The sequence below is a fragment of the Notothenia rossii genome (genome assembly GCF_949606895.1).
Source record: "Notothenia rossii genome assembly, chromosome: 1".
In the NCBI taxonomy this organism is placed as follows: Eukaryota; Metazoa; Chordata; class Actinopteri; order Perciformes; family Nototheniidae; genus Notothenia; species Notothenia rossii.
Window position 1 is genome coordinate 60,229,192 of NC_136912.1, and position 12,815 is coordinate 60,242,006.

At 44.9% G+C, this 12,815-nt stretch overlaps 1 protein-coding gene across 5 annotated transcripts in view; it reads left to right on the top strand.

The window, feature by feature from the left end:
• The first annotated feature begins 7,435 nt into the window (after positions 1-7,435).
• Positions 7,436-12,815, top strand: part of LOC307042559 (uncharacterized protein) — a 159,003-nt gene continuing 153,623 nt past the window's right edge. For all 5 annotated transcript variants that reach the window (XR_013809157.1, XR_013809158.1, XM_079686519.1 and 2 more), the window contains exon 1: positions 7,436-8,145. Coding sequence is in view for 3 of the 5 variants with exons in the window: in XM_079686519.1 (XP_079542645.1) it covers positions 7,997-8,145 (149 nt within the window). In the remaining 2 variants the exon portion in view is untranslated. The remainder of the gene's footprint in view (positions 8,146-12,815) is intronic.

The window sequence follows — 12,815 nt, forward strand, 5'->3', positions numbered from 1 at the left end:
CGGCCAAAATGTCAAACATACATAATAACTCAAAAAAGGACTTGCAACTTTAACGTCAGAGTTGTTCTTCTATAAATGACGCTAGTGTTCAGATAAATGTAGAAAATATTTTCAAACACTCAAAGATCTTACCCGAATACCGACCTTGAGTCTTTACTTCCGTCAACTGAAGAAGCTGTCACATGGGGAATTCAAATTACACATAGTCGTTTTCTGAACTCGACACAACTTAAAATATTTTAAAGAAGTGCAACATTGAGTTCACACACCTTCTGCACAGTCAGACCTTGGCTGTGTGTCCTCTGGCCCTTAGCTTAGCGATAATCACATTAGCTACCCCACAGTCAAGGTATGTTTTGAAAGGAGGTCCACATCAGTATTTATGTCACGGCAGCAGGCAACAGAGGCGCTCCTGTTTTGTCCTCTTCACATGCAACCCCTTCAAAGCATTAGGAGATAATCTGTGTCTCCTGGATAAAGCGCGGTACGTGCCCGGCTGGTGCCATGCAGGCCCGAGGCAAGGCGAGACTGGGGAATAGCCACAATAAAAAGGCACCTCTTCATGGAGGACACTCACTCTTTTTATATTTGCCTTTGCCTTCACTTGAAAGTGCCTCTGACTGGCTGTTTAGGGGCGAAACGAAAAGGGAGTCAAGCTAAAAGGTAGAGGCAGGGGGGCTGGAGCTGCAGTGGTAGGGGTCTGCTGACTTCAAGTCCCAGCAAATGCTGCAATGAGAAATATTTCTTCAGGTAAAAATTCTGCTCTGTGCATGAAAATGAAAGAAATACATTTCCCCTCTACAAGCGGGAGGAAAAACGACTAGAAAGAGAGCAATTTCATGTTGAAATCTGTCCCTAGAAAGAGAAGGTGTGGAACATTTTGACATATGTAAAAGACAGTTTCTCTATTTTGAGAGAAGTTCTAAAACATTTTATGAAAGTTTCTCCTATTAAATTGCTAATATGGGGGTTTTCCAGACAGGTGGATTAAGAGTTTATTGAATATGAAACACTGTTAACTTGAAAAGCAGAGCTAGAATCGCAACCGAATTTCCAAATGATACTGAACCCTAGGAAGGTAGTAGATGAAACATTAATAAACCAAGTTATCATGGGGGGACAGTAATTGTCTGAAGTGAATTTCCATGCAAGTCATTCTACACAAGCAGTGTATTGATAGTGATGTTACACTGTCCTAACTAGTGGCTTTATTATAATAGTCTTATTGAATACTTATCAATCTCAAACTTGTTTTTAAAAGTTGTTCTTTAGCACGTCATTTCAACCATTAAGTTAGATTTGATCTATCAAACTGAATGTCAATCCCCCATTGCGAAAATGTGGCAAGTTTTAGAGGCTAACATATTTAGCTTGATTGCCCTATGCAATATTCAAGGTTTTATTGTCATGACAAATACACAACTCCGCTGCAATTATGTAATATATGAAAAACTTAGATCGCAGGTTCCTCAACAGTACAATTTACAAGACATACCTTTTTCTCATACAAAACAACAATTACAATTTAAATAGTGCAATCTCAGGTGTTTAATAGTCTTATGGCCTGTGGGATGAAACTGTCCCGGAGTCTGGTGTTTTTAGTCCTGATGCTGCGGTAACGCCTGCCAGACGGCAGCAGACAGAACAGTTTGTGGCTGGGGTGAGGGGGTCTTTTATAATCCTGAGGACTTTCTTCCTGAGCCGCTGGAAGTAAAGGTCCTCCGTGGATGGCAGCTCCGTCCTGGTGATGTGTGCAGTTTTCACCACCCTCTGTTACGCCTTACGGTTGAGGGCGGTGCAGCTGCCGTACCAGGCTGTGATGCAACCAGTCAGGATCCTCTCTATGGTGCACCTGTAGAAGGTCAGGATGCTCTCTATGGTGCACCTGTAGAAGGTCAGGATACTCTATGGTGCACCTGTAGAAGGTCAGGATACTCTCTATGGAGCACCTGTAGAAGGTCAGGATGCTCTCTATGGTGCACCTGTAGAAGGTCAGGATACTCTCTATGGAGCACCTGTAGAAGGTCAGGATGCTCTCTATGGTGCACCTGTATTAATACCACACTCAGATTTTTGAAGCGTAAATAGAATAAGCTGAAATAAAAAAGCTAAAATTAGTCTATAAATGAACTACATCACAGTCACATGGCTACGCAACACCACCGCTAAGCTAAAGGAGACCAAACAGGAAATTAATGTTTTAGAATTCAAAATCAATGATGCCCTGATAAAAGACCCGGCTGTATTGGCCAACTCTCTCAATGAGTATTTCATAAATAGTGCTCTGGACATTACAAAGCTCTTCCCGCCATCTGAGGTCTCACCTAGCCCGACTGTGGATACACACCCCGTTTTTTGACCAAGAGGAAATCACAGAGGTTGAGGTAAAACAAATAATCTCAGGGTTAAGAGGTTCTAAGGCTAGGGATGCAAATGATTTAGACACCAACTTTATAAAAAGACATATCGACGGTCTAATAAAACCAATTACTATGATAGTGAGTCAATCTATCAGCACGAGGGAACTTCCATCATCCTGGAAGGTGGCCACGGTGACACCGATCTTTAAATATGGGGATATGGCAATGATGTCCAATTATAGACCAATCAGCATCCTCCCCGGTGTCTCTAAGATTGTTGAGAAATGGGTGTCAAAACTAATCACCAAACATTTAGATAAAGGTTTCGCTCCACTCTACCCAATGCAGTTTGGTTTTCGTGCTCACCACTCCACTGAGACAGCTAACTGTGTCTTTGTGGAAAATGTTAAATGTATGTTGGACACGAGCCCTTATGTAGGTGCTGCCTTCCTTGATCGCAGAAAGGCTTTTGACAGTGTTGACCACCAAGTGCTCCTTACAAAGCTGACTCATTTCAATTTTTCGGCTGTTTCTATACATTGGTTTTATTCTTACTTATCGAACAGAAAAAAAAAACGTGTTTTGGTTAATGGTGCCAAATCCCCCTACCTTGTCAACCTTGTTGGGGTTCCACAAGGTTCCAGTCTCGGACCATTACTGTTTTCACTGTACATAAATGACTTGCCTAATTATGTCCTGAGTTGAATGTGCAAATGTATGCCGATGATGCGGTCATCTTTGTAAACGGGAAGAACACTGAAATAAAATAATCTCATCTTGTCTCGCAAAAGCTTTGGACAAGGTTCAACACTGGCTGAACAACATTTGCTTACAGTTAAACGTAAAAAAAAAACAGTATGCATGATGTTCAGTAAACGACCAGTCAAAATCGAAGCATCCAACGTGTTTTTAAACGGAGCAGAATTAGAACTAGTCTCCCAGTTCAAGTATCTTGGAGTCATATTGGACTCGAACTTGACTTTTAAGAAAAATATTAAGAAAGTATTAAATTCAACTTGCAAAGTATTAAACAAATTAGACCCTTCTTTTCTGTCAATGCTGCAAAGTCATACCTCCACTGTATGATTCTATCCCACATTGAATACTGTTTTACAAACTGGTTGTTTGTGTCAAGGAGTGAACTCTGAGACATGAACTCAATTGCACGACTCAAACTCAGACTCGGATAGTGTTTCAAAATAAAGACTCTACTGGGATTTGCACAGTAATGTAAACAAAAACAATCTTTCGAGGAAAACTAGAACAGTGATCAATAACATAGATCCGTGAGAAGTCCGTGAGGTAAGCAGGAACCTAGGTCATAGAGAGACAACGAACTGACAATGAACAGGAGGGAGCCAACACAATATTTACACAGGTAAAGGGGACACAGGTGGAAACAATCAGGGCGGGAAAAATAATCAAGGACGCAGGAGACAGCGTGGAGGCCTGAAATGAGAGGGAGAATTAATTAAGGGAATAAACATAAAGCACAGGACAAAGGGACATGACAAAACTAACATAAAGAATAAACTTTCACTATAAGTTTCTTAGACATGACAGTACCCCCCCTTCTAGGGACGGCTCCTGACGGCCCAGGCTCCTCTGAGTTGAGGCGGTCAAAATCCTCAATGAGGCTTTTATCTATGATGAAGCGGGAAGGAATCCATGCCCGCTCCTCAGGACCATAACCCTTCCAGTCAACCAGAAGCTGTCGCCCTCTACCCCTTTTCCGACTAGCCAATAGTGTCTTGACTGTGTAAACCGGACCTCCATCGATCATCCGGGGGGGGCGGGGGGGGTTTGGCGGTGGGAACCATAGCACTCTCCTTCAATGGTTTTGGTTTCCCTACATTGAAGGTGGGATGTACCTTCATGGCCCTGGGAAGCCGTAGTCTCACTAAAACCGGGTTGAGGACCTTGGTGATGGGAAAAGGACCCACAAACCGGGGAGCCAATTTTCGGGAGAGTACGTGGAGGGGAAGGACTCGTGTAGAAAGCCAGACTTTCTGGCCTGGCTGGTATACAGGGGCTGTTCGGCGTTTTCGGTCTTCTGCTCTTTTAACCAGTTGTGAATTCCTGCAGAGGATCTTCCTAGCCGCAGCCCACACGCGCCGACAACGTCTGACCAGAGCGTGGGCAGACGGGACCGTGACCTCCCTCTCCGTGGCTGGGAACAGTGGCGGCTGGTAGCCATAAACAAAGTGAAACGGGGACAGGCCCGTGGCAGAAGTAGGGAGGATGTTGTGCGCATACTCAACCCAGGTGAGGTGCTCGCTCCAGGAGGATGGATTCTGGGACACCAGGCAGCGCAGGCAGGTCTCAGGTTCTTGATTTAGGCGCTCTGTCTGGCCGTTAGACTCCGGATGGTATCCAGACCAGAGACTGACCGTGGCACCGATGAGGCTGCAGAACTCCTTCCAGAAGCGTGACACAAACTGGGGGCCCCGGTCGGAGACAATATCCTTTGGGAAACCATGAAGCCGAAACACCTTCTGCATCATGACCTCCGCCGTTTCCTTAGCTGAGGGCATCTTGGGCAGAGCAATGAAATGTGTCATCTTGGAAAATCTGTCCACTACCGTGAGAACTGTGGTTTTACCTCTAGAGAGGGGCAGGCCAGTGACGAAGTCCATGGAGATCTCTGACCAGGGCCTGTTGGGAATAAGGAGTGGTTGTAATAGTCCTATTCGCGCCCTGGAAGAGGTCTTGTTTCGAGAGCAGACAGGGCACGCCTCCACATACTCCTTCACCTCCTTCTCCATGGATGTCCACAAGAAACGTTGTTTTATAATGAACATAGTTCTCTTGACTCCGGGGTGACAGGTGAGCAGCGAAGTGTGAGCCCAGTGGATCACCTGTGGTCGCTCGGCCTCCTGAACGAAAAGCCGGTTAGGCGGGCAACCCCTTGGTGCAGGAGCTCCAGCATTAGCTCGTATTACCTCCTTCTCTACTGACCAAGACAGCGCTCCTACCACCCGGTTTAATGGGATGATGGGTTCCGGCTCCTTGACTGCAGGCACAGGGTCAAACAGACGGGACAGAGCGTCAGGCTTGACATTCGGAGACCCTGGCCTGTAGGAAAGAACGAAGTCAAAACGGTTGAAAAACAAGGTCCACCTAGCCTGGCGGGAGTTCAGTCTTTTGGCTTTTCTTATATACTCCAGGTTTTTGTGATCGGTCCAGACCACAAAAGGATGCTAGGCTCCCTCCAACCAATGCCTACACTCTTCCAGTGCCAGCTTCACGGCCAGCAACTCACGGTTTCCCACGTCGTAATTTCTCTCTGCTGGGGAGAGCTTCCTGGACAGGAAAGCGCAGGGGTGAAGTTTGTTGTCCTTCTGTTGTTGCTGGGAGAGGACCGCTCCCACCCCCTCGTTGGAGGCATCCACTTCCACCACGAACTGGCGAGTGGGATCCGGCATGGTAAGTATGGGGGCAGTGGTGAACATCTTTTTCAGCCGAGAAAAAGCCTCCTCAGCCTGAGGAGACCACACAAAAGGCACCTGAGGGGACGTGAGGACATGAAGAGGGGCTGCAATAGCGCTGAAGCTCCGCACAAAACGTCTGTAAAAATGAGCAAAGCCTAAAAACTGCTGCACTTTCTTGCGAGAGTCAGGGGTAGGCCAACAGGCTACTGCGCTAACCTTCTCTGGGTCCATCCTAACCTGACCTGGGGAAATGATGAAGCCCAAGAAAGTGACTGTTTCTACATGAAATTCACACTTTTCAGCTTTCACAAACAACCTATTTTGGAGCAGTTTCTGTAGAACCAGGCGGACATGTTGTTTGTGGGTGTGAAGGTCAGGGGAGTGGATCAGAATGTCGTCCAGATAAACAAAAACGAAACGGTTCAGAAACTCCCTCAACACGTCGTTGATCATAGCCTGGAAAACTGCAGGAGCGTTTGACAATCCAAACGGCATGACCAGGTATTCATAATGTCCTGAAGGGGTGTTAAAACCCGTCTTCCATTCATCGCCCTCCCTGATCCTGACCAAACGATAGGCGTTACGCAGGTCTAACTTGGTGAAAACCTTGGCTTCCTGAAGCTGCTCGAAAGCGGACGAGATGAGAGGAAGGGGGTACCGGTTTTTAACCGTAATGTCATTGAGAGGTGAGTAGTCGATACAGGGCCTAAGAGACCCATCCTTTTTGCCCACGAAAAAAATACCTGCACCTGCTGGGGATGAGGAATGACGAATAAGCCCTGTTTTGAGGGAGGCATCCATATAGTCCTTCATGGCCTCTTTCTCAGGTCCTGAAATTGCATAAAGTCGACCCTTAGGAATGGGAGACCCGGCAATCAAGTCAATAGCACAGTCATAGGAGCGGTGAGGAGGAAGAGCCAGAGCTTTGGACTTACTAAAGACTTCACTAAGGTCGTGGTAGCAGGAAGGAACTGAAAGTACATCCAGGAGATATATTTTTGGGACTGTATCCTGCCTAACACTCCCAGTGTTACATCTCCTGTCAATCTCTGCTACCTGCTTAAAACAGTGATCAATGCAATTCTTTCCCCACCCCTCCACCCTCCCAGATTGCCAATCTATGTGAGGGTTATGAAGTTTCAACCAGGGAAACCCCAAAATGAGTGGATGTTGGGCTGAGTTAAATAAGTGAAAAGACATTGTCTCGTGGTGGTTATCATTACATCTTACTTCCAAAGGCTCTGTTTGGTGAGTCACTTTAAACAACAGCCACGCATCGAGAGCACTCGCTTCAAGAGGCTGGGGTAGAGGTTTAGTTTTTATGTCCCATTTTTTAACTAAACCCCAATCCATAAGACTTTCGTCCGCCCCTGAGTCAATGAGAACACCATGAGTAACTACATTGTCTCTGATTTTTACCTGGATCCGGGTCAGGGTGCGAGGAGGAAAGTCAGAGGAAGAGATCCGGCTCACCAACGTACTCCTCTTCATTGGTGAGCCTCCTCTTTTACCGGACAAGCCGCTTGTGGGTGTCCGCGCTGCCCGTACTAGAAACACAGACCCTCCTTGAATCGACGGTGACGTTCTGCCAGCGACAGCTTGGCTCGGCCCAACTGCATTGTTTCCTCCACGGAGCCAGGGGGCGCTGTTGTCCGGAACGCAGGTGGTGAGGGGTGACGGAGCCTCCAAGAAGAAGTAATATCCAGCGGCGAGCGTCTCCTCTGGAGAGGCGGATCAACCGTATCCTTGGATTTATTCCTTCTCCTCTCCGTCAAACGATTGTCTATCCTTATAGCCATGGATATGACAGAGTCCAAGTCAGCGGGCAGATCGAGAGGCGCCAGCTGGTCTTGTAAAGAATCCGAGAGACCGCTGACGAAAGCGTCAAACAATGCAGCGGAGTTCCAGCCGCTGTCGGCTGCCATAGTCCGGAACTCGATGGCGTAGTCAGCCACACTCCGCTGATGTTGTCGCAGCTTGATCAGAGCCCGAGCTGCTTCCCTGCCCGGCGTGGTTTGATCGAAGGTCTTCCTCATAGTGTCTATGAAGTTTTCCAGAGACCCGCAGACAGGCGAGCCTCGGGACCATTCTGCCGTGGCCCACGCTGCTGCTCGGCCGGAGAGATGAGAGATCATAAAAGCCACTTTGGAATTGTCCGTGGGAAAAGCAGCCGGTTGGTGGTGATAGTGTAACTCACACTGCACGATGAACGGCCGGCAGCCTTCTGAGTCTCCAGAGTACTTTTCGGGTAGAGCCAGACGCATGGAAGCACTGTGCGGCTCAGTAACCCGGTTGGGATCGAATCCGGTCACCGCTGGAACCGGAGGAGTCGTAGGAGGAGAAACAGCCTGCAGGTGAGTGAGCACACGCTGAACCTCTGCTGCCAGTAGATTAACTTGGGTCGTCACCGATGTTTGTAGTTCCCTCTGGCTGCTGGTTAGATTCTGCACTCCCTGCTGCATGGTGGCCATATGCTCCTCTTGTTGCCCAAGACGTTGGTCCTGAGAGCGGATAGCGTTCTTAATCTGATCTGAGCCGGCTGAGTTCATTTTGATGGTCAGTTCGTACTGTCAAGGGGTGAACACTGAGGCATGAACTCAATTGAACGACTCAGAACTCAGACTCAGATAGCGTTTCAAAATAAAGACTTTACTGGAATTTTGCACAGTAATAAAATAAGGAAAATAAAACACTCTTTCGAGGAAAACTAGAATCGTGATCTATAGCATAGGTCCGTGAAAGGTCCGTGAGGTAAGCCGATACGTAGGTCTTCGAGAGACAACGAACTGACAATTAACAGGAGGGAGCTAACACAATATATACACAGGTAAGTAAAGGGGACACAGTTGGAAACAATCAGGGCGGGGAAAATAATCAAGGACGCAGGAGACAGAAAGGGGCGGGGAGCGTGGAGGCCTGAAATGAGAGGAAGAAATAATTAAGGGCATAGACATAAATCACAAGACAAAGGGACATGACAACTCTAACATAAATAATACACTTTCACTATAAGTTTCTTGGACATGACAGATACAGGATTGTCCCACTCTCAATAGCTTCAAAGGTCAACTCAAAGGATGGTTGAGAAACAAACAGACGTGCAATCACCGCTAAATGCACTTTAACACAGGGGTATCTCCTCTTGCACTTTAGGTTAGCTCTTGTATCTTCTCTTGCACTTTATGTGTCGTTTCTGCTATATTGTATTGCCAAGTGATAAATACTCTTGCTCTTTTGCACTTTTCGCATATCATGTATTTTGTTTTTGCTATGTTTGTAAAATGTAATTTCCTTAAATGTTTTATGTGAGGAAGTGCGGCTGGAAAATTAGCTCAAAGCTAAATCTGGCACTATTATGCTTGATACATTTTATTGTTTTAAGACAAGTGTTCATTACTTTGCATTGTCCCTGCCAAATAAACGAATAAATGAAAAAACAGGTTGCTATTCAGTTCAGAATGATTAGTAGTCTCATTTAGTAGCAATCACCGTTTTATTCCATAGAGAAGCTTCGGACAGTTATAAGTGGGGATATTAAATATAATCTCTTAAATTTATGTTAACCACAAACCTTATTTAATGCGTCTAGCCACAAACACATTCAAACAAAATTGACTTAAATGAAGAACCCATGCTGTAAGTTAAAAACACCTCTTTATAGAAAAAATAACTCTTACATTCAAATGTTCTTCTTCCATTTCCCTTTTTAAACAGTGCATCAATACAATGAAAGAAAAAACTAATAAATATTAATCATACATCTGACATTTTTCCACTAAATATTTTAAACCGACAATCTCTGCGCTGACCATGGAACAATTAAACTGTATTATCCTCCGTGTGTGTGAGAGAGAGAGATCACCTGACTCCCGATGGACTGTGGCTGACCGTCAGAACATCAATAGGCGCTATGGAGAACAGTGCTCTGCTGGATATTGACCAGAACTGATCTGAATACCGTCAGTTTTCTCTTATCCCCTTTCGCAACCAATTATTTTCATAATTGGTCAATGAGCTCTCCTTTCAACTACGTGCAGGCATCATTGCTCATTTACAAGAGCCGAAGGCCTGATGTACTCCACACTGGCAGGACATGTTACAGTAAGTTCAGAGCTGCCAAAAACATCATATAGTTAATGAACCGTTGAAGTGTTAAATGGAACTGAATACTCTATAACAGTCCTGTTCCAAAGTGACTTGTGCCGAGGATTCTCTCTTCTCAGTCAATCGCGATCAACTAGTCTATCCATTCACCTTGGGATTAGAATTTAGATCTCCGATGGGCCAAACCTCTTCTTTTCGTCTCAGCATTAATTATGCTTTGTGATGCACATCAATTTGTTAGCAGATGGGCCAAAAACCTATAATGGTTTACTTTAGAAATATTTATAGTTAAAGAAAGATCGGTCAACATACAGTTTTGTTAAAGCCCATACAAAATGTAATCATGTGGAACAATAATCAAACAATCTGTTTGTATGGTTCATGGTAGTTCGATAGTTCAGATTTATTTATCATTATTTTGATACAATTGCCCTATGTAATGGAGCGGTAATAGGCATGTTGAAGTGTCCCTGGGAAATATACCTAACCCAGATTGCTCCTGTAGGAATGTCTGCAGTATGCCAGTGTATGTCATTTGCTTTTGATAAAAGCATCAGCTAAATACCATGTAATGTAATAATCTAACTACAATAATTACCACATGATCCTTGAAGGGCTTTGTGCTGTCGAAAGATATATTTAGCTGAATCTAAAATAAAGCTTTTCTCTGAGATAGTTGTCTCAGCTAGTCAAGAAGCCTTTCAATTACCAAATCCCTGCTCATTTTGCCCTCATAATTTTGTATCTCTATCTATAATATATCCACTTAATATTTAAGAAAAGGAGAGTTAAAGAAAATATCCCAACTGCATGGCTCAAGCAGTTTTTCCAAGTTTGCCAGTCATTCATATTCAGCTGAGGTTAGCATGGCTAACTTGTGCTTCTGCTGTGCCAGGGTTGAATGTATTGCATCTTTGTTGTGTTGGACCCGCTTTATCATTTAAAAAGTTGAATCCTGAATGAGTGGCTCCTCCTTTTGCCCATGAGAGGTTTGCTGGGCTTTCAGCTCCGCTGTGTTTGCATGACTGTGTTTACTGTGTTTGACACTTTGGACTAACACTCATGACAATAATGATGATTTCAAAAGTATGACATCACTAATGCATGGCTTGGTACGACTCCTTAAATGGACTAAATCACGGAGAACAGCACGAAATCTTTAAGATAACAATAAAATTCAAACAGGAGGAAGGTTGTTCTTTTTTTGTCGCTGTGCGTTTAGATCTGGACCAGCAGGATGCGTTTGACAGCGTTATTGTTTCTTCATCGACACGAGTTTTTTGGCGGACCTCCACCGTACCTGTATTAGCAATTCAATTATGAATCAATTAGTAGAGTAATTGATATTTAATTCTATAAAAGTCAATCAATAATGATACAAAGCTAATCAGAATCGGACTCTTGAGTTAAAGCTGAAGATTTGCATCAGTAAATGCATACTACTGATATTTGGAAACATACATGATGTGCCTATCCTTTTTTCCAACCCAGTTTAGATTGAAGCAGCTACATTTGCTTCATAGAGCATGTTTTTCAAAGTAGATCAATGAAAAAAGCGCTATTTTAAACATAAAAGATGATCACAGTTAGTAATAGCTTAGTAAGTGTTAATTCATCTTTTAATAGAGTGGTGCAGGGATGACATATTTTTTTGGCCGACCCGGAAGTAAGATGTGCAAGGGTTCCCTCGACAAAAAAGCTATGGGATTTCTCCATAGGATTTTGGAATATTGTAAAAAAATAAGATCTGTGGAAAACGAACCTGTTTGATAAATGCTCGTTTTGTTCAGCCGGATAATGTCTACCCTACTTTTATAATTTCGAATCATAAATCTAATCGATAGATTTATGATCCATAGATTTATGATTCGAAACGGAAGCAGGAAGTTAGGGAGAGGAACCGTGCAGAGAGGTGCTTAACTAACTGTGTTCCAATAAATACTAAATTGATCACATTTTTAGTGGCCCATTTACCCAAACTACAGTATACATGATATTACTTGACGTTGTTAACATGGGGCTGTCGTTTTCGTTATACAGCCGTGATGCAGTCGCTCAGAGCTACGTCGATGTTGAAGTAGGCGTGGTTCAATCTCAACTGGGTTGGAAAAACGAAAGATGCCTACAGGACTGTGTGAAGACAGTGGGAGGAACATTCTTACCCACGTGGCTTTGCAGTTGGTCACCAAGTTCACGCTGATGTATATTTAGGGGAACATCTCGTGTGATGCATAAAGCCTTGCCTAGTGGTTGAAAGAGCAAGAGCCTGCAGCGCATAGTGAACTCTGCCCAGAGGATCATCGGTGTGCCTCGCTCCCCTCACTACAGGACATATACAACACCCGCCTCACCCGCAAAGCACTCAGCATTGTGGGTGACTCCACCCACCCCTCCAACAGCCTCTTCAGCCTCCTGCCTTCAGGAAGAAGGTTCCGCAGCCTCAGCTCGGGCACCGTCAGGCTGGGGAACAGCTTCCTCCACCAGCCGGTCAGGATGCTGAACTCTCTCACCTTCCTACCTCCCTCTCTACCTCCTTTGACATCTCTCCCCTGAACTCTCTCACCTTCCTACCTCCCTCTCTACCCCCTTTGACATCTCTCCCCTGAACTCTCCACCCTGCCTCCGACCTTTCTCCCCTGCCCCAAATGGTCCTGGACTCTAACACACGCACACACACACACACACACACACACACACACACACACACACACACACACACACACACACACACACACACACACACACACACACACACACACACACACACACACACACACACACACACACACACACACACACACACACACACACACACACACACACACACACACACACACACACACACACACACACACACACACACACAAAACCAACCTTCCTCATCCAGCATCAGTCAGTTTTCCTAAACTGTATACCCCGG